This window comes from Erpetoichthys calabaricus, chromosome 4, assembly GCF_900747795.2.
Source record: "Erpetoichthys calabaricus chromosome 4, fErpCal1.3, whole genome shotgun sequence".
Lineage (NCBI taxonomy): Eukaryota > Metazoa > Chordata > Cladistia > Polypteriformes > Polypteridae > Erpetoichthys > Erpetoichthys calabaricus.
This window is the reverse complement of record NC_041397.2, coordinates 180,902,522-180,925,489: the sequence shown is the minus strand read 5'-3', so window position 1 is coordinate 180,925,489 and position 22,968 is coordinate 180,902,522. Positions and strand designations below refer to the sequence as shown.

Below are 22,968 nucleotides of genomic sequence, written 5' to 3'. Positions count from 1 at the left end.
TACTAAAATAAGTCCGCTTTTCTTATTCACAATGTAAGTATTACCTTTATGAAAAACAAATCAAGCCATATACGGTATTTGTTATGAACGAAACGCTCACGCTTAGTTCAGTACAAAATATATTAAAACATATTATTTCAACATGATTAAATAATGTAATGACATTTTCTGAAGGAAGCAGTCTTGTACTGAGAGGCTATTGCGCTGTGTTGCATCCATTCCACTCCGGAGTGCATTCATAAAGTGTCAGAGGGCTTTGAGGATGGCTGCTGTGAGTAGAACAGAGCCTCTCTGTCAGCCTTGTCATTATCATGCTAATTTTAAAGGTAAGATGTGCTTTTACGACTCCACATGCCATCGTTTATTATGCATGCTTAAAACAGCATCATATAAATTATAGCTTTGGGAAAAAGAGAAAGAAATGACAGAAAAGAGGGAAAAAAATCTGGACTGTATATAATTATTTAGTGTGACTACGATATTCATCCGAGGAAAAATTGATTATATTTTGTACATGCAACAGATCTGGTATCAACAGCATGATTTGGCAGATCTTATTTTACTCCAAGCATAAAGAATCAACACCTTTTGTTCTTTCACCAGTAGATGGTAGCAAATTCTCAGTCTGTTATCTCTGATTTACAAGTCAGGGCTGTCATAACCTCAGGGCTGCTCGTGTGTGGTGGAAAATGTGAAAACAAAAACGGACATTCTCCACAATAGCAGAATAAAGAACTGTATCATTACAAGTAGCCTTAATCTAATTTTCCAATTATTGCTGCTAATTCCTGAATATTAATTTGTCACTCCCTTTTTATATAAAAAAATTGTCATTTTTAAAAAAATTCTGTTTTAAATAAGCCAATAACTGTAATATTACCATTTCTGACGGACCATTCCCAGCTAGCAGAGTGAATAGAAATATTACTGCATTCTGTTAGGGTCTCCACTATTCTGAAACTGTTTATTATGTATGTTTAATTTTGTTATGTCATGTTGTGTTCTGTTATAAGCAGCTTAAAAACTACCAATTTAAATTAATATAGTAAGTCATTAATTCCACACAATCAAGTCAAACATAACAAAACTAAATATTATTATATACGTGAGTACTGAGAAAAGCGCTATATAAATGTAATGAATTATTATTATTATATTAAATTGTTTCTTGTTCTAATTCTGATTGTGATAATTATAGATTCGCATTTTTTTTATTTGTTTATGTGTAATGCCTAATCAGTTGAAATAAATCTCAAGAAGCCTCTTCAGCCTGTGCATCTAAGCAGTGAGCAAGTAGCCTTGGAGGTCTTTTCACTTTGTTGTCAGCTAGATCTGCTTATTCGAGCTCAAGTACACCAGGTAAGGCTAATAACACTTGTGCCATATTTCTTTGCCCATTTTTCATTTCCTTCTCTCACAAGTGCCATTTTTTATGCCTTCACAGTTTCAAGAGCAGCTTCAGCATGATATTAGCCCAATTGAATCGGACTCTTTCCACAAGCAAGGTGGGGGTTTTGAATTTTTGTTAACTCTTGAATATGTCTTATTCTATGCTCACACTAAGATCTGCTACCAGTGTAATGATGCTCGGAAGTTTTGTCAAACTGCTCTTGTTATGCACATTTTGTTTTTTTTTTTTTGTTTTTTTATTACATTTAAAAATGAAAATGAGTCACTTCATAAAATAATTTATTTACTATATGCGTGGGCTGAATAGACTGTGTCACAGTGTGAACATTCCTTGTAGTTGTGACTGCTGTGTGATGTGTTTCCCTTTAAAAGTAATTTATTAGTCTTTATTGTACTATATATTTTTTGTTTTGCTGTTAAACGAATTCAGAGTATTCATTATAAAAAGAATGACCTTTTCTGTGCTTGCATATAACTTTCAATGAAGGAGGGAATAAATACAATGCAAAGTTTGAATCCTAGACAAAAAGACTTCTTTGTAAAAGTGAATTTTACTAATTTTATCAATTTTCATTTGAACAGTAAAGGGTTCCAAACTGAAAATGGTGTTCTAAATTGAATGTCTTTCATTAAATGTATTTTGTACATGTTTGTATATATTGTTCCATTTTAAGTGTTTAACCTCTGCAAGATGCTCATTATATTCATGTAATGTTTTGAAATGCAATTGGGTTTTCTACTGACAGGCATGACACTGAAGACACTGTTCATGCAGTAGAATAGTGGTAATACTGCTACTGCAGTACTTTGCATACTACAGAAGTTTAAAGTGATATTTATTAAGTGAAGCGAGTTACAGTGGCACAGTGGTAGAGCCTCTGACTTATAGTAAGTTTACCAGGGTTCATATCCCAGGTCCTCTTTGTGAGGAAGTTGCATGTTTTCCTCATGTCAGTATGTGTTTCCTCTGGGTGCTCTGGTTTCCTCTCACAGTCTAAAGACATGCATGTTAATTGAATTGAAAATGCTAAATTGGACATTGTGAGTGTGTTCACCCTGCAATGGAGTGGTGCTCTGACCAGGGGATTGTTCCTGCATTGTGCCCTGTACTAGTTGGGATAGGTTGCAACCCCTCCACCTCACCCTGCTCTCAATTAAGAGGATTAGAAAATTACATTAGTGTGTATATGTGTGTGTTCAACCTGCAATGTACTGGTACCCTGTTCAGAGATTGTTCCTGCCTTGTGCCCTATAGTTGCTGGGATAGGCCCCAGCTCCCTTGTGACCCTGGTCAGGATAAAGCAGGTTAGGAAGTGGATGGATAGATGGATGGATACTGTTCACGATAAACAGAAAGCAAGTGTCTAATTATTTCTGTGGCTTCTGTTGTGCACATGTCTGGCAACAGACACTAAGCATCCTTTCTACTTGGATAATGTCTGCTGAAATTCAGACACTTGTCCATAAGCATTTGATTATGGACAGGCGAGGAGTCTATTTGTGGATTCCTGTGCAATTTAGTCAGCATTTGAATCCAGAAAAAAATGATTCATTAACACACAGTATTTTTATTAAGAAAAAAAAAATCATTAATTTAAAAATACATCCACTTAACAAAAATGGCCTAAGGCTGTTTCTGACATTTTGGCTAGAAAAGTTTAAAGCATTTCTGTAACCGTTTGTAAATTGTTTATGTAAATCTGATAGTGGGGATCAGAGATATTATTGGAGTGACCCATAAATCTATCTATCTATCTATCTATCTATCTATCTATCTATCTATCTATCTATCTATCTATCTATCTATCTATCTATCTATCTATCTATCTATCTATCTATCTATCTATCTATCTATCTATCTATCTATCTATCTATCTATCTATCTAAATGGACTCTTACTTCCCATAACATTGTAATGGAAAAAGTGAGTTAAGAAAAAGGATAGAAAGGAGGTGACATATGAGGTTTACAATCTTAATTTGTTATAAAATGCATTTTTTGTGTTCATTCAAGAAAGGCAACATTGTAGAATTGTAGAATTTACAGGTAGTATGTATTGCTGTTGTGATTTTTGTCTGTTCTTGGCTTTTGTTTATACTTCTTGCTGGCCAATGCTTGACAATAACAATTGCTTTATGAACTTCTGAATCTCATTTTAGTTACTATTAGGGAATCACTCATGAAGTGAAGTTCCCTTTTTAATTTGTATTTATTCTTTTTTCTTCCTTCATCTGTTTTCATTTTTGTTTTCAAACTTTAAATTATTTAAGGTATTGAAATAATTATTGGATAATTTTACTAACCCTTTGTAAGTTACTTTTGAGCCTGATTAGCTCACAAGTGAACATTCTATATTCTAATGTCTCTGTAAGCATACGCCATTGTACAGAGCCCTACAGTGATATACCAACATATAAAGTCTCCATCTGTTTTAAGCAGGGTCATTTTTAAACACCTGGGGGCTCAAACTTGGCCACTCTACCCAACCCTTGAAAAAAGTTTGTTATGCAAGCATAAACAGAAAACTTTAATAAATGTTAAGATGTGCACAATGTAACCATAAATATGAATAAAGAATAAAAAATAACCATTTACAATAATACAACAAAACAACAACAAAACAACAAAATCTCTATAAAATATTAGCAAATAAAACAGATAAAAATCTTTCAAACATCTTAATGAATAAAATAAAATTTTGAACTATTTGGACAACCAACAAAATCCCTTTAAACATCAAAATAAATATGTAAATATAAATACAGTATTTGCAAAATGTAATAATTGAATAGCTCAATGTGATCATTATTGTTTTCTGTGTGTTTGTGTAAATAGATGTGCCTTATGGTCTTCCCAAATTTCTGCTTTTTTTTTTTTTTGATGCAAAGTTATTAATGATGTAATCATGTAACATTTTTCGGCTAATATGCCAACATTTATTATTGCAAGTCTGCTGAGATGTTTCTGCTCCATTGGAGACCTGAATTAGGTTTTAGTAAGATTAAGCTTGGAAGAGCTCCTATCTGTAGAAACTACAGTTGTAGTCTATATGTAAGTGATTCAAAATGCAGCTCAGAGTTTTAGATAGAGTCCCATCAACTGTTTCGCTGTGATGAAATACAGAAGTTCCAGTGCAGTCATGCTGTATGAGGAGATACTTGGCAGGAAGCTGCAGGGCCCCAAGCAAACTATACTGCTTAGAGTGCAAAATGACAAAGTCTTTAATGATTCTTGTGTAAATTTGTAAAACATCTTGTGCAAAGACATGTAAAGGAAATTTAAAACATGAGTAGTGGATGTGAGACTCTAGAAATGATGTACACTATGAGTAGGTGGAAAAGTTACATTTTTTAATTTTTATTCCAGAGTCTTCGGTGTTATATTTGCTGCTCAACACTCAGTATGAATTTAAAATTAACTTGGAGAACCTAAATAGAAACATTCTTTAGGCAGAAGGCCAAAGATGATGTAAGAACAGAAACACTTACTGTTGATAGATAAAATAATAATACATCAATATACCTGTACAGTATCTATTTCAAGGTATTATTACCAGTGACCATGTTGACAAGAAAAGAAAGCATAATTCAGTTAGACTGACTGCAAAAAATGCATTCAGGTGGCCTACATACTGTATTATTTATAAACAAGGGAACCTATGAAGGCTGCATCTTTTATACCTCTTTCCACTAAATAATGCAGTAACGCTTACTTTTAGAACTAGATTTGATTGAAAAATCTATGCTGTTCCACAACACAATTGAGTTTTAATATTTTAAACTGAAGAATTCATCATGCAACATTTTTGCATAATCTGAAAACATTAACATGCCATGACCACCTGAAGCATTCTTCTAGAACAATAATTAATGAAAATGACTGTCTTGTGCAGAGTACTGCAGTTATAAATTACTAATTTGCATGATTTAGAGGCTAGGACACCATTTCTCAGCACACACTGTATTAAAAAGAATCAGCGAATCGGTTTGATAAGGTTTTGACATGAATACAGGGATCTCTGCTGACAAGCACTGGTATTGCTAACTGACAGCTGACCTCTTAGGCACATGTTATAACAAACGGAAATAATATAATGATGAAAAGCTACAACCACATATTTTTTAAAAGAGATTTAGTGAGTGTAACATATTTAAATTTTCAGTGTTAGAATAAGAAATAAATTATTACTTTGTTGGATTTTAGCTCTTTTTAGCTCTTTTCTTCTTATAATATCCTGAAAGATTTGTGTTCATTATATATGTAACATTTCAATTGATTATTTTATATCTTCAACTAAAGTATAAAAGCAATTAATCTCTACCAGTTACCTTTTATGAACAGACCACAGGAGTATTAGTGTGTCGCTAATCTGATACAACTATATTTTAATAGCATGGATGAATAATACAAAAAAAAGTAAAACAAGACAAACTTCTATGAGAGTTGGAAGTAAAATGTGTCCATCACTTTTAGGGAGTGCACCCCTAATTAAACTTGTTATTGATTTTGACAACAGCTTAAAGTTTAAACTGTACATGTGTCAAAGCATTTAAACTCCGGATTCCTAATTTGTCTTAAACCAGAATGTTAGTAGTCATCCCAGTAATACACTTTAAGAACTGCACACTGTAATAACATCAAGGCTTTGTATTAATAAAAAAGGTTGACTTTATGCATATTACCGTTAAAAATAATTTTAACAGTTAAATTATACCATTAATTAGTTATTTGTGATGACAGGTAAAGTAGTGATGAAACATCTGGAAGTAGGTTATATTTACACAATATTATTGTTTTTAGCATCTTGCTGTTAAACAAGAATAGGTTTTGTGTTTTTGAGTTGGGTTGGATTCATGAAGAGTTTGGTTTCTCAAGGATTAAAATTTAGATTGCTTGTTTTTAATGCTGTGCTGTCAGATTTGTTTTGTCTAGTTTGATTGGGGTATGAATCATATTGTGTTATTGAAGTAACATTAAAATCAAAGATTCTCTTTATTGCTACTGATTCAAAGCCTTTAAAGTTAAAGAGATTTTATTAATTAAGTTTCTGCTGAGGTTCTAGTGGTTGGGCTGTACAGGAGTTATGCCCATGGTTGCCAATGGCTACTATCCAGTCCTTATTTTTGATATTTTTGTTTACAGGCAGCTACAGCTCTAATACTCCTGCTTAATGTTTCTCCCCTTTATCTACTTTGGTAATTTCTGAAAAAAGTCTCCGTATCCTACAACTGTCTATCACACATTCTCATCTCTTATTAATACTACTAATATGAGTCATAGTGAATTAGTGTATTCAATTTTTGTTTAGTGTCACACATAGGAACATTTTAAGGGTTTGTTTCTGCCTTGAATCCAGTGCTTCTGTCAAATGCAGTGGCTTCCCATGACCCTATAGTAAAATTAAAAATGAAGAATGAATGTAAGAAATAAACATTAGTTTTTTAAAGAGAGTGATTAACTTTAGGTGAATTCATTCAAACATGCATTTTTCTTTATTTCAAAACCATGCAGGTGCAGAAATTATTAACAGAATGAACCAATGTTTGGAGCACCTACCAGAGCCTATACCTCAGATAGAGGTGGGTATAAGGATATTTTGAAGCCTAATCACAGTATATACCTGTCTAATTTAGATTTAAAAGAATATAAATTAAGTAAAATGTAAATTATAATCAACATGTAAGTATTAATCACCATTAAAGTACCCAAAAGTCTTTTAAATTTCTATATAATACAGTAGATGAATTCTGTATTGGTTCCTGCCTTGTGCCCAGTGTTGGCTGGGATTGGCTCCAGCAGACCCCCGTGACCCTGTGTTCGGATTCAGCGGGTTGGAAAATGGATGGATGGATGGATGAATTTTGTGTCCTGATAAGGACATGTTCATAGACTTTTAATAACCTTGGACAAATTTTATAATAACAAAGAAAATACTACCTGACTTTTCTTTATAATTATAAAAATAATTTCACCTCTTCCATTTAAATTTAAAGCAAAACAGGTGTATTAAAGTATGCCTTATGCATTAAGCTTACTGTAGAGGATGATTGTGTTTGCTCAATTACATTTCAGGATTATTTGGATTCAGTAGGACTTTCTACTATGTTTCCACGAGTTGAAATTTTCATCATACATGGGAGACCAGTTGATATGCTAGAACGACCTCCAATGGATGGTAAGGAATGTTTTTGTTTCATTAATATGCAAACTAATAACTTTTAATGTTTTCATATTGAAATATTTGGGAAATGTTCAAACAACAGCCCATGCCATTAGTGATCATTCTCCTTATCCTTTTCTTAATTACTGTTGACTTTCGTACTTTGATTCACATAACTTTAGATTGAGTATTTTAATTCTATATGAACAAATAGATGAAACCTGCCAAGTGGAGAATATCTCATCTCACTCTGGTGGTGGCAGTGGTCAGGGGTGTCACTAGGCGGTTCTGTTTTCTTTGACTAGTTGGAAACTGAAATTCAGAAGCAAAACAGGGGGAACCATATCTCTCTATTATAAAAGGAAATCCTGAGACAAGACTTTTTCAAAGAAATAATTTCAAGTCCTGCGAGATGAGACTTTGGCCATGAGATTTCTTCAAGTCACGCCCTCCTCTCAACCTTATTCAACCACGCACACGGCCCTCTCACCTCTCATTCGTGTGAATTCTTTTGACAGATACGGTTCTTGCTCTCGTAGCTCTTATAAATTTTTATGTTTTCCTCACTTTAAGTTCCCAATAAAAGAAGATTTATTATGTCCAAATCTTATAGAAGAATTTCATCCCGAAGTGTTATCAACAGAAGAAATGAGTACACAGACAATTCTAGCACAGAGAAACAATGAAGTCAAACGAATTAACGCGAAAATTGTCAACCAGTTACATGGCAAATTGGTTAAATGCATATCAATAGACTATGCTGAAACAGTTGGTGGTGATCGTGCGGAAGATGCAAACATCAACTTACAATATCCCGTAGAATATCTACAACCGTTAACACTGTACGGTCTTCCATCGCACAAATTACTATTGAAAGAAGGATGTATCCAAGAAAGGTAACGTAGTACATCTCCCACGGATAACATTAGACACCAAAGGAGATCTTGATATGCCATTCGTATTAAAACGTTAACAGTTTCCCATTAGAATAGCTTACACCGTATGGTCTTCAACCGCCTGAATTACTGTTGAAAGAAGGATGTATCCAAGAAAGGTAATGTAGTACATCTCCAGCGAATAACATTAGACACCAAAAGAGATCTTGATATGCCATTCACATTAAAATGTTAACAGTTTCCCATTAGAATAGCTTTTGCAAAGACAATTAACAAATCACAACATTCGAAAAAGTCGGTTTATTTATTAGAGAGAAAGAAAGAAATTCACTCATAGGCAGTTATACGTTGCGTTGTCACAATGTAAGTCCAAACACAGAATCAAAATTCAATGCGATTCTTTTTACTGAAGTTTTACAGTAAAAGTGTAAGTTTAAAAAGTGTTTGCGTGTTAATTTCAAATTCAAACAGAACAAAATCATATAACGCAACGAATAACTCTAACACAACATGAAACATAAATTACTTTCAAATTATTATGTTTTACTAGTTTTTAATATGGTTAATTACTCACTGTAAAGTAAAATAGTTAGTTCTATTATGCATATGTAACAATTCCCATGAAAATAACAATCTGTTTAAATTGTACATCTGCTTCCCCATACGCGAGAGGCTGAACCGCAACGTGGACTGGCCTGGGGGTTGGCGAGCGAAGCAAGCAGGGGGCAAAGCTCCCTAATATAAAATTAACCTTATCTTTTGATACATGTTAAATTCAATAAATGGAAATGCACCATAATAAACATTGGACTTTTATTAAATGGGATAGTAAAACTGTGCTGTTAAGTAATCCTTTTCACAAATCATCCATCCATTCAAGTTCTGAACTCACTTTATTTCTATTACAGGGTCATGGCTGAATCCTGCCTTGTCATGTTTGGGAACATATCAGGGTTCAACCATGGGCAGGATACCACACTCACACACTTTCATATACTAGGCCAGTTTTGGGAGTCCAATTAGCGTAACATGCTAGTTTCTGGGGAGTGGTAGAAGTCCAGAATTTCTAGGGAGAAGTCATATAAATACATGCAAAAGTCATACAGTGTGAGTTTTGGCTGGGGTTCAAACCCATTTCCCTGAACCCATGAAACAACACTAACTAATACACCACCATACTGTGCTCATAAATCCTAAGAGTGTTATTATAATACACAACATCTAATTATTTGTATGACCCCCCCACCCCCAGGCAGTCTAACACAGTGTGACTCAAGTGATTTCTTCTGCTAGATATTTGATTCATTATATTTGACTTAAATAACTTTTTTTACTCATAGGTAGAAATTACATTTAAGTGATGATTTGGATATAACATTTGAAGCCTTTATTTCATTTTTATTTGAAATTCACAGGTTGCAAGTAAAATAGCACAACTCTTTCCGTGGTTTATATCATGGAAAACTGAATATTTATAAGTGTACCCAGCCCTGCATATTATGCTTTATAATATAAGCTTTACACTGAAGCTTTAAGAATGTGTTGCTGTAAAAATACGAGGCTAAATAGGTTGTGTCATTATTTCAATTCATTTTATTTAGCTTTTCTGATATTACTAACATGCTTAGCTGGAAAGACCAGGCTAACCCTAACAACATTTTGGAGCTCTTTCTTGGGAATTCCTAGATGCTTCCAAGACAATCAAGAGACATAATCCCTCCAGTGTGCCCTGGTTTAGCTCTAGGTCTTCTCCCTTTAGGCCATTGAGTTGTAACCAGCATGTATCCTAATGACATATCCAGACCGTCTTCACTGATTCCTTCTGTATTGCTGATCTCTACACTTTGTCACAGAGAGTAAGCCCAGCATCCCTGCCCAGAAACATCATGTCAGCTGCCTGTACTCATCTGATTCCTTCAGTCACTACAAAGGTAATGAATGTAGGCCGACTGGTAAACTGAAAATTTTGCCTAAGAACTTACCTGTTTAACCACTCCAGTCAGCTTCTACCCTGTCTCATGATGTCTCTACCCTTACTTATACCTTTTACATATAAACACAAGAGGAAATGTTACCTTTCAGCATATCAGATGTCAAAGAGTAGTTTCAGCCTGTTAACACTAGATGACATGCACAGTTAAAAGTAAATCATAAATAACCTTCCTTTGGTATTCATTTATGCTCAACAAAGCAAAATGCTGAAAAAGTGTATAAACTAAATTTGCACTGTAGATATCATAAAATCTTTCCCACCAAATTACTAAGGTCTGTTTTTCTTTTTTCAGCTATTCAGTTGAGAGATATAATTTTTAACTCCAGGAAACATAATGTGGTTTTCTGCTGTCTAATAACTATGACATGGCACAGGGAAGCAAACAAACTATTATCTTTGAGTATTATAAGGATATTTTTGGTCAGTCAAATTGTGTCAGTGTAGAAGGTGGAGGCGTCTTCTACGCAGTCTTGTGCATGTAGTCATCCAAGACATTTTGCTTAAACACTGGCAGGGGAATAAAGAAAAACAGGTTATCTGTCACAAAATATTTAAGAGTTTTTTTAACGTTAATTTTTTTTTTAATTCTTTATGTATATTTATAGTATCCATAGCTGTTTTGGAGGCAGGTATTTCTGTAATTTCTAACAATGACATTTGGCCATGTGCAATTTTTTTCATTGATTAATGGCCAACAATAATCAAGTGATTTATGAAATGAATATACAGTATATACTTTTGTGATACTCAATTGTAGTTATCTGTATCTTTTATATATAACTACCTGAAAATATATGCATTTTTTCAAGTAAAATGACATGCAAAACTGGAAGTGCACATTGGATTTTTCTCTCTAGTTCTTTGTGTGGTACACAACTTTCATCAGACTTCTGCTTCTGTGTAGGTGAATAATGGACTTTTTACTTTTAGTCTCATTTTAACAATTTAATTATTTTTTTCTTATATTTTATTGTAGCTCAACACAAACCTATGCATGAAATTATCATAATAGCAAAACATGAAAGCAGCAACAAAATTTGCTGAGCAACTCGGCACTGAACCTAAACATTTTCATCAATATTCTAGCTAAACAGAGGGAAATGGTGCATTACAATCCAAAGCCCTTAGTATAGTAACATTTTATGTAGTTGTATAAAATTATGACAATTTTGATATGTATTGTAGATGTTATAGCAGGGTGATATTAAAAACACATTTCTTAAAAAAATAGTACATTTTCTTCTCCTTTTTGTTTCAGATTATTTCCCTTATATAACAAAACTGAACCAGCTACTTGTATTAAGTCAACAGTTAGAGGATGACGTTCAGCATCTGGGAAGCCACAAATATATTGCCCATCAGCTTTCAGTACTGTATGTAAGTGAATATTTCAATTTCTGTATAGAGGTTCTTGAGTGTTCTGGAACACAGTTCCTTTGTGTTGTTACTGACATAGGCATTGAAGATAAGCAGAAAACAGTAAAGATCAAAAGGAAAGTAAATTAGCAAAAATTCGAAGACTTTATTTATCTAACATTTTATTGTTCTATTTTTTATGGTTCCCTACAGGCATGAAATTGTGTATATTTTAAAATCTTATGAAATGTATTAATGTATATGCTGTATGTAAATAAAGGCATTTGCATAATATTTCTTGCATACAGTGTAGCAGGTTTTGAAAAAAAAAGTTAGACAATAAACATTATTTGACATTAGAGGAAGAGCTCAGATTAAATTCTGAATAATATTTCACATATCCAAATTTCTTAAAGTTTAATCCAAAGTGATCACTGCCTGTTCAATCTAATTTAAAATGTATGATGTTAACAGGCTCTTTTAACCTAAGGCAGGAATTCTAAGAACATATCTTGACACTGTGTTACTTTTCAAAGTCTAAATAAGTGTGATATATGGAAGGTGGGGGTTGTGATACATATTTTGTTATATAAGATATGCTAACATCTCAGTGTGAGAGACAGCATGTGTTATGTATATTGTGTTAATGGATCTACTTTTTTGTGGTGTATGTATACTGTTAACCATTATGTGTGCATATGCGCATTGATATAAGTTCTCTTGATAATACAACAAGTTACAATAAAAAGAAAAACATAGAAAGCAGTCATCACACAGCATTTCTCAATTTTATATACTGTAAGGTAGAATGTTGTAAGACACAACAGCATGGTGAAAAGATGCCTTACCAAACCAGAACCTTCCATGTAAGGAAAACAGAAAAATTAAAGACATGGATAATATTATAGAATTCAAGAAAAATAAATGATAAAACTTTAAGCGTAAGATTCACAGTATGTACAATGATATTGCATGTGTCTGAGATGAAGCTATAAAACTGAACTACCGTCATAATGTAGATGAATATGTAGAATAGTCATGCAATGTTATCATTTTAATTGTATTTGTCAGAGAGGTTACCTTAGAAGTTTAGAAGAAACCAATGTTAACTGATGCATTTATGCATTACCTGGATAAATCCTAATTATTTGCATTTCAGATTTATTAGTTAGTATTATAATACTTGCAACATCTTAGCTTTACAAGGAAATGTAACTTAACAGAACAATGTTATATTTATAATTATGAGTAGGGTACTTAACTTACAAAACTCATAACTTTTAAAAATTAGTCATATTACAGTTTTATTTATAATAATTTAGTTAGATAGTATTTAGTTAGATGATGGACCAGTGGTTAATGCTTTTGTCTCACAAGACCAGGGCAGTCTGTGTGGAGTTTCCACAATTTTCCCATGTTTTTTGGGTTTTATCTATGTATAGCAGTTTTTTTATTACCATATATACTGTAACAATGATCCAATGATGTGCAACTCAAGTGAGCTGGCAGTCTGAAATGGGCCACACTCCTGATGAGTATGAATTTGCCCTGCGGTGAACTACTTTCTGTTGAGGTTTGATTGCTTTCTTGTGTATGATGCTGTTGGGATTGCATAAAATAAAAAAGAAAGTTCTAATTTTACTGTATTTACTTTTGAGAGTTGTAGTGGTAGCAACTGAGTCAGCATGGCAGACATGACTTTGCTATCCCCCGGGGGCTGACTCCAGCTCCTCTTGGGGATTTCCCTGATGCCCCCAGACCAGCCAGGAGAGATGATGCCTCCAATAAGTCTTTGGTTTCTTCTTAGGTAGCTGAACCTGATACTCCTCCTGTGTGTGGTTACCTCACTGAATGCCCAAATCTGTAGCAGCAACTGGTATCTTTACATTTTTTGTGATTCTTCCAATATTTTAAAGAGTAAGCCTTGTAACTCAAAGCCTGTACATTTGAGCAGAGGAGTGAATGAAGGACTAAGACTGACTGTATAAAAGAAGATGAGACAACAAAGCTCAAAGGAGTGGAGAACCAAAGGTAGCCCTTTAATTTGTCATTGGCAAAGGTGTCAAAACAAAGAAGTTTGTGTAACACCAGTGGTCATTCATAGACATGTGCCACCATGAAGGGCCAATGGCTTTTATCTGGTCAGAACAGGAAGAGGTGGGGTCAGGGTGTTGTGCTTTCAGTGAGGAAAGGCAAGCCTTCATTAATGGAGGTGACTAAGAAAAGAAATGTCAAAAATCAAGCCAAATAAATTTTTATCAGTGGAACTGTTCTGTTTTTTGAATCCTAAATGCTAAGCCAAAAACAGAAATTTTAGTTAAAAAACAAGAAAAGGAGTCTGAATACTACAAATAATTCCTGAACTCTACCACCAAGCACACAGAGATTTCTTCTCATTTATCCACCAACTTTGATGACCAGGAAGTGCATGGTCCTGATATTTTATCCTGTTGATGTAATGATGTCAGCATCACTCACCTTCAAAGAATGATGCATGGGAACATTGTGGCAACTGCTGCCTAAGATGGCGCAAGATAAAGAAGCAAAAAATAAGTACAAAACGACGTCTAAACCAAAAATGACAGTGGCTATTTTTTTGGTATCAAATTTGTATGGCCAAAATAAGGTAAGGTAATGTAATATACATTCAAATGTACACAAAGCCAAGAAAGAAAACAATGGATTCTAACAATATAATAAGCAGAAATAATAAAATGAAAAACACCCCCCAATGGCAAACACATCTACTCACCTGCCCTGAAAAGCAATAAATAGTTTGTTTCTGAAGCCAAGGGTCACAAAAGAACTGTAGGCACAGGACACCATGGGTGCCTCTGATAGTAAAGATAGAAACGGGAAGAGAAAAAGAAAAGAAAAGGGAAACAAATCTGATTCACAGACCCATCTCTGTTGAGTCCTTGACTAACTGTGTTAGTCCTGAATGGTGGAGCTGGGCAAACAGTTGATCCTGGGAAAGCAGTTGATCCGGGCAGCTGAAAGTTCTAAAAGTAAGAGATTATGTAGAGAAGACTTCCAAGTGAGGGGAGAGCACAGTTCAGAGTGTTTCCAGTGTGAAGTTTATACCAACTTTTCTGCCAATGAACCCAACATTATAAGCCTCTGCTTGAGGGAAGAGAGAGTAGGAAAAATGTAGTAGTAGCGATACTTCAGGAGACTGAGGGATATGGTAGGAAAGAACTGAAGAGTGAGAGTCAGCAACATAGGATGAAAGAAAAGCCATGTGGGATGGTTTCAGAACATGTGAAGGAAGATTCCAAGATCACTGAGGTAGATAGGATCAGGGGCCAGGCCCATTAGGTGACAGGTTCATAGGATAGGATGTCATTCATACACAATCTTAAATTGTGTGTGTCCAAAATCTATTTATGTTATAAATGAATTGTGGTAGAAATCAACATCGTAATTAAAGAAAGAAACTTATTTTCAACAGGACAAATCAGTAATCAGGCAGGAGAAAAGCTGTTCATTGTATCTTTTAATTACTCCTCGGCAAAACGCCTTGGAGGGAGCATTCTTCAAAGCAGTCTGTTACAGCATGGTCAGAATGATCAGAGAAACAAAGAATAGAGGTTCATTTTACAAACTATTGTATTTACATACAGTGTGAATCAGTGCATGCGTTTTACTCTTGTTGGTTTGTTGGTTTACACCCAAATGACTTATATAAAACAAAAGTCTATTGTATTATATTCTGGTTCTTCTTATACCTTTGAGTTGAGCCACCACCCTTGAAATTTCTGTGCATAGAACAACTGTCCATTCTGGTTGTTTATAGAACATCTGCTGACTGCCTAGTCATTTCTTAGTCACCTTTCATTTATTAACCCTTTATGCTATTTCTTTAAGATGAATGGAAAAATTATTCTTCCAAAGGATTCAGTGGGGAAAAAAAATATAAGGATATAATTTGTTAATAGCAGAGCTCTTTATAATGAATACAGATCATAACCAGAGGTGGAGTCTAAGACAAGGCTATTGGTTCTCTTCTGGGGCCTGATTTTTTCTGGTTGAGTATAGCAAAGGAAAATAGGTGAGTGACGGTCACATCTCCAAACTCTACTTCTCCTTTTAAATCAGTCCCCATAAGAGGTGCACCATACTCACATGAATGACAACTAGAGAAGTCAAGATCTTCCTCCAAAGACTTTGCTTGCCACCATTGTGCAGTGCCTCATCTGCAGAGCTGCCACTACTGCACCACTGGTCACTGTCATAATCTGTCTATCCTTACTTGTGAACAAGGCCAAAGTGTATTTAAACTCCTTCACTTGGTGTCTTCACCTCTGAAGAATAAGTTACTCTTTTCTGAGGGAAAACCTTCACCTCAGATTATCATTCCGGCAGTGTCGTTCTCTGCTGTAAACAGTTCTAAGTATACATCAGAGATTTGTCTGTTGAGGGCAGGAAGCAACATTTTTTGCAAACAATACAGACACCACTGTTAGGTTTCCTAATGAGGATTTTTAAAAATGTTTTCCCTGCACTTTGATATCCTGTCAATAAAACAGTGAGAAGGAGGAGGCGGATTCCTACATCCATTTTAAAACACATAAGATTTAATGGCAAGAATACAAAGGCAACTCTCGGCCCACAAATTCTGTGGGTGAATAGCACCCAAATAGCCCTAGAATCTGTATTGTAGCAGCATTTCCACAAAAATTATGCTCTGATTGTACAGATACATATTATGTGATGTGTGATTGCAATGTTTTTTTGTAGGTATAGATCAGGGTTCTGAGTCCTAAATGTGATTCTGAAAAGAACTCACACTGATTAAAAGACTACATTTTTTTCATTTTAAGAACTACAGTAAATCATTAATTTACTTCACATTTTTCAACGGATTACCCATCTCTTGGTTCAGCTACCTCAAACAATGCTTTGTAGTAGCACTATTACCTCTCTGATCATGAGTTCAAATATTGTACCACCCCACACATTGCCTTGGTGAAGTCTGTATGGCCTTTCTATTGTGTATTCTAGATTTATTTTTTTCTCATATTCCATGCTCCTGCATGTCACGTTAAATGATTACTTTAAATTGGCACAGTATAAGTATTTGTGGGTGTGTTCAAGTTTAACCTGTGATAGGCTGGTGCCTCATTCTGGTCTTGCTCCCAGTTCTAGCAGAATAAGCACAAGTTCCTGATGTCCCTGAATTGCTTATGCAGATTATAAAATAGATGGAGAAAACAAAATATGCCTCCTACCGTGTCAGTTTTGAGGACAACTAGCAAAGGACAAAAGTAAAGGACTCCAATCCATTTCTGGACTCTGATATCGAGGACATTTATTGTCACCAGTCAACCTGATAGCTTGGGTGTCAGCTATATGGAAACTGGAATTGATATAAGCAACATATGTGCTTAAGAGGCAGGTATGCACCCTTCAAAAGGAATTCCAAATCTGATATGATCTTGTGGTCCAAGCATGTTGGAAAAGTTGTACAGATGAAAGCAATCATTTTGTTGGTTATGTTTTAATTAGTATATTTTTCTCTTTTAATGTTTTCTGTAGCAAGTACTTGGGTCTTTCAAAAGTATGAAGACATTTCTACTTTTAAAAAAAGACATTGAGGCAAATTTTAAAGCACTGAAAATATCTCTAACTACAGATCAAGGATCTAAACAAGAACCACAACTTCCTGCACCTTACATAAGCTGGTAAGTGAAATACGGCCTGCTGCTCGTATAAATTCAAAATCTTATTCGACAAATTGTTATTAACAATACTGTAAATGTAAAGCATTGTGTTGATTGCTGAAATTAACCAAAGCATTTTATTGCTGCACATTTGCTGGGTTCACTGACCTTGTTCACCGAATTTTTCCTTGAACATTTGCCGTGCAGCTAGCTTAGATAAACTTTTTTCCCAGCCCCTCATGATGCTTTGTGAGGAGAATGTGAAATCACACAGCTGTTGGATGGGGATGTCACGACCCAATATGCACTACCTGCCCAGTTTTGGAGAAATTGTGCAGAACATTCATGCACGTATACTGTAAGCGTCCTCTGTGATAAGCCAAGATAAGTGGCTGTAAATAAAGCTAATATAGAGACAACCGCTTGACTTGTCACAGACATTGGGGGAAAAAAAAATGTTGAAGAAATAAAGTTTCTTTACCTGTTTTAGTGCCACTTTCCAGATTAACATGGCAGTGGTACAAAGTTTCACTGACATTTGAGCACAAGGTTGCTCAATGGGCTGCCTGGAGGCCTACCAAGGCACACGTCTGAAGCCGTCTTTCGAGGGTGCTCATGGTTTCTGGTGGCCGAGTGCAGAGGCGCGCTCCTGTAAAAGCTGCAGGATAGAAGGTGAAAGTGCTATGTTTAAATTCAGGGGAACAGGTCAGAAGGATAGAGAGCACAGTTTCAGAGTAGCCGACAAAAGGGAATAGAAGTGAAAGTGGGAGAAAGTAAAACATCACTCAATTACTAGAGGTTGAACAAGGAGCCTTCATGTCACCAAGACAGACAGATATGTGCATGTGCGAGTGTGGGAACTTTCAAATAGGGTGGACTGCACCTGAGCAGGTGTTTATGAATGTGCACGTCCTGGAATGTAAATGAGGATTGGATGGACAAAAAGGTCTGTGGTATTAAAGCCATGGTCTGAACACCAGGGGTCATCTTTTGACCAAGTCCTCAGGCTTAAGTGTAGATCTGTGCTACTGATTTGCTTACGTATCGACATTTGTACGTGTAGTAGGTGCTTAGTTTTTCATTTTTTTGATTCATTTTTCAGTCTGTCCTTTGTGAACTGTCTTGTAGCTGGACAAAGGAGGAGGAAGAGTTTTTTTTTTGTTTTTTCTTCATTTTTTTTTGGAAGCCACTGTAAACATTATAAGTAGCACCTGTACCAATTTTCTTTTGTTTTGGAAGTGTCTTTGCATTGGACTTTGTAAATATTTTTACAAGACATTTGTTTGTAAAATAGTTTGCACACAGCTGGAATAAAACAATATCCTGTTTTTGAATAGTCTTTTTCAGTCTGAGTCTCACTTTGGTCTCGTCTGCTGACACCCCAAGTCAGGAATTGTACATTAGTGTCCTTACCCACAGTGTCACATCCTCCACTTTACACTTAATGGCATTGTCTATTCATCTTTGCTCATGCATGAATAGTTTATGGTGTATACACGCATGGGTGATGTCACTACCTCATTTGTACTAAAATATACACAGTGTTTTCATTTGAGGGGTACATTAGAAGACCATAATGAGAATATTATGAAAATACTTTGATGTTCTGCATAGATTCATTGTATATTGCATCTTCACTGCTGGATTAAGCATGTTATGCTCCTTACCATGTAGTGCAGATCTGGAAGTGACGGGGATGGCCCCCTGAGTTTACTGTATAATACCGATCCCTTGCATCACACTCAGTGGGTGATATTTAGTCATAGTGATAGGAGCTCAGGAGACACAGAGAAAGAAAAAGTACTCACAGTATTGTGGACTTGGAGAATAGTTTCATCTCAGGGATGCATAGAAGAACAGTGGTTAACACTGCTGTTGTATACCTCAGGTCACAATGTTGGTGAATCATGGACACTTAAAATGATCTCTGCACCATTATAATGCACTTAAAACTATTACAGTTTCTCCTTCCTGATTCAATTCAATGTGTTTTGGTGATTTCATCGAAATTTCTCAGCATTTCCACGTTTTTGCCGAAATTGAAGCAAAGCAAATTCAGAGAGTTCAGTAGTTCAGCATATGGGCTTGTGTTGGGGGTATATTAGGGGGCTTTGAATTAAAAAAGAGTAGTAATGGAATACTCCACCCAAAAAGTATATTTTTAAAAATATTTTAAAGATTTGTTTCCATGACATTTTGATATTGTTTGCTGTTGTTCAGTGTTGGTCACCACTCACTTCCATTAAAGCATAAACTTCGTTAGCTTCGTTGTGCATTTCCAGGCCATCACTACAAAGCACATGGGATAAGTAACATTTAAAAAAATATCACTTTGGGTAGAATTTTCCTTTAAGACAATCCTGTTTTTCTTAGGATCCACTACCCTACCCTTATCCTCCATGATGACACGTAAAATTGCCATTTAGGGTGAATTTTGGCCATCATACTTAACTATAATCTGGAATGTTTCTGCGGATGTGTTTTAATTAGTAGTCTTGTGAGTATCAATGCTATTGACAAATGCAGTATACAGTTACAACAGTACAAAGGTTTGTATCTATAAACATTAAGTGCCAAAGATGAATGATACAGTTAAAATGTGTGACAGTTAACATCTTTTATATGTATATTTTGGTGTATTTAGTGCTTTTTTGTTATGTTTTGAGGTTTATTAATTATTTCAAATTATTTTAACACAGTTTAATTTCATTCTGTATTTTCGGGTGGTTTGGTGCCATGTGGTGGGTGTGGCAACGCGCTATAATCAGCGCATGCTCCCAACCTCCCTCTCTCTGTCTTTCCTTTATTCAAGTAACACAGTAGGACACATAATGTGACTGTGATTGGCGCATCTTTGAAGTTACGGGAGGTGATGGTCGAAATATGATCGCGTTTTCTATTTACTTTATTCCTTAGTGGATTCACATCTCAAAATTAAAATCTTTATTAGTGATAGTTAGCTTCTGTACCAAATAGTCCTTAGCGCCAGCCTTTTTTTCTGGTTATTTTTGAACTCCTTTTTGTCCTCGTCCTTGACTCTCATTTTGCATTTGGCTTTTATTTGCCTTTGCTTTCGGTGGTCCCAGCTTTGACCTGATGACGATTTTTGCCTCACGTTTATCATCTTCTGGTTTCCATTTCATCTTGCAATAATCCTCAAACACCTCATGTCTCATAACAACTTGAATCTTTTAAGCTAATACAAAAAGTCAAGGATTCCTGCTTCTTTTTCTTTTTTCTCACAGGATCTTGCAGCTGACCCACAACATCATATCAACTGTATCAGCACTGCCAGATGAACTGACAGATGATCTCAAGCCAGCAATGTCTTTTGCTGCAACTCTGTCTTGAACTTGACAAAAAAAAATTTGCAGAGTAGCTGTTTGTGTTACTCTTTCTTCTTACAGAAAATGGTCCAACATTTATACCAAGTGGTTTTGAAAAACTATCTTTAAACTGTACTGTATATAGTTAATTATTGATAACAATTTATCAATTATTATAATTTATAAAGAGGGCAATGAAGATTACAGCCCTCCATGTAACATTTTATTTAAAAGTCATGATCGCTGAACATGCTCCAGGATAGAAAAAACTGAAGATGAACCACATCAATAGCTGCAGGCAGCTTTTGAAAGGTAATGGGAACTTAAAGGAGATTTGAAAAGCTTTGGAAATGGGTGGACTTGATGCAAAATTTTAGCAGTTGTCATCAGAAAGTTTGGAGGAGCTTTTGAAGTAGCCATTTTAAAGACTATAAGACTGTAGCTTTTAACAATATGTGAACACAATCTACCAACTTTATCTGTTGTGTTTTGTACTAGTTTTGAAATTACTTACATCTTGTAGCAGAATATTTCACAGTGCAGCTAAATTTACAATAAATGTAAATTCTGATTGTTTTTAGATAGATAGTACTTTATTAATCCTTGAGGGAGAAATGTCTTTGATATGTCAGACAAAAAAACTTTAAAATTAATGCAGCACAAAAATGGAAGAAATGTGAAATTAATTGGAAATTATTTTAACATATGTCATTTTCTAGTGAAAATGTAAATGGAATTAGTTAAGTTAAATAAATAAAGCACTTCTATGTATTGTTGCTATTAACTGTACCTTAGATACCTCTAACCTTGAAAGATAATCCTCTTTGACAGCTGCTGTAGGTAATGTCTGCTAAGGCCCGGTTTAATGGCTGTTGCCTACCATGCGCCCAGTTGTGTTTCAATAGGCTTCAGTCCCCACAACCCTTCACTGGATTAAGCAGGTTTGAAAATGTTATGTTATGTAATGTACAGGTGGTAGTCTCCATGTGTCATTTTTCTTATGTTTATATACAGTATTTGCTTTTTGAAGTTTCCTTATAAGAATAAGCAGTAAATGTTCTTTATCTGAAGAGAATTACAACTCATAATAGGAGGTGAAATGTTCAAAGCCAATAAATGTAATTTTAGGAAAGTCACACATTTGTATGCACTGTATTTATTCTTATTTAATGCCTGTTTTATATGAAAATGTAGGAAATTATCGGTATATTTTATACACTAGTTAATATTCTTACAAAGTGAAAGACAGGAAAGCCAACCAATAATTAATGGATGAATGAATTATTCTGATTCAGTCAACTTCTCCAGGGCTGATAGCTTCCCTGACCAGTTGTGTTAAGACAATAATGTAGCCAGAACTTTGTTGGACAGATGCTATTTAGAACAGTTCCCATGTGCATTTATATGTTGCAGATGTTAAAGGAGTACAAGCAAGATGGCGTAAAAAGTGTTGGGGATCCAAAATGGACCTCCACATCTCACTCCCACCCTTTATTGCACTCAGACAAGAGAAAAAAAAGAAAATGGTGGTATTCATTTGACTTGTTACACTGTTGTGCTGTCTTCCTGAGTCGGTGTCACCAGATCTTCAGGGCTATGTAACCCAAATAAAGTTGGGCATGGTGTCGGCAGAGGGTTAAAGGTGGGCTCAAAAGAATTCTCCCAGGTTATTGTCCTCCCAACTGTTGAAATAAAAGACAAACATGCGCACCGTGGTGTAAACTCTAAATTCTTCACCAGTTTATCATTCCCAATGGTAACTTACGTCAACCATCTGCATATGATACAGGCTCGATCCATTTGATCTCTGCTCCACAAAGAAAATAAACTGTGCGTCTGATTTATCTACAGTATGTGGTCCCATCTTTCAGCCACCAACTGAAAGGTGTAGCCTGAAATAAAGATATTGACAGTGCAGGGGTTACCACTTAAACATTTGGTGGCACTCACATTCTGATAGTCCTACATTGGTTCAACATAGAATGAGCAACCAGGTCCCAATTTTCCTGGTTAGCAGCACTCTGCTGTTTCTTCTCAATCAGGAAGTGTTGCTCATTCCCCATCTCTTTAAGAAAATGTTTCGGTCCTTTTTGATACATGCATTTTAGCATTCTTGGGAAACAATCATTATATTTTCCCACCCAGGCCTGGTTACCCAACTTGT

The 22,968-nt window shown here is 35.2% G+C and overlaps 1 protein-coding gene across 1 annotated transcript; it reads left to right on the top strand.

Moving 5' to 3' along the window:
• The first annotated feature begins 105 nt into the window (after positions 1-105).
• Positions 106-21,940, top strand: si:ch211-218d20.15 (uncharacterized). The gene is made up of 8 exons (XM_028801303.2): positions 106-326; positions 1,241-1,359; positions 1,445-1,505; positions 6,922-6,989; positions 7,483-7,585; positions 11,718-11,836; positions 17,354-17,499; positions 20,724-21,940. The coding sequence occupies exons 1-8, from the start codon at positions 263-265 to the stop codon at positions 20,827-20,829; spliced, it is 786 nt and encodes a 261-aa protein (XP_028657136.1). The 5' UTR covers positions 106-262; the 3' UTR covers positions 20,830-21,940.
• Positions 21,941-22,968: the final 1,028 nt, after the last annotated feature.

Bases quoted from the DNA above. Each gene is read 5' to 3' on its own strand.
- si:ch211-218d20.15 (XM_028801303.2), top strand. From the start codon at position 263: ATGGCTGCTGTGAGTAGAACAGAGCCTCTCTGTCAGCCTTGTCATTAT. The intron at 327-1,240 runs GTAAGATGTGCT...ATGCCTAATCAG, and splicing joins TTATCATGCTAATTTTAAAG to TTGAAATAAATCTCAAGAAG. The intron at 6,990-7,482 runs GTGGGTATAAGG...ATTACATTTCAG, and splicing joins AGCCTATACCTCAGATAGAG to GATTATTTGGATTCAGTAGG.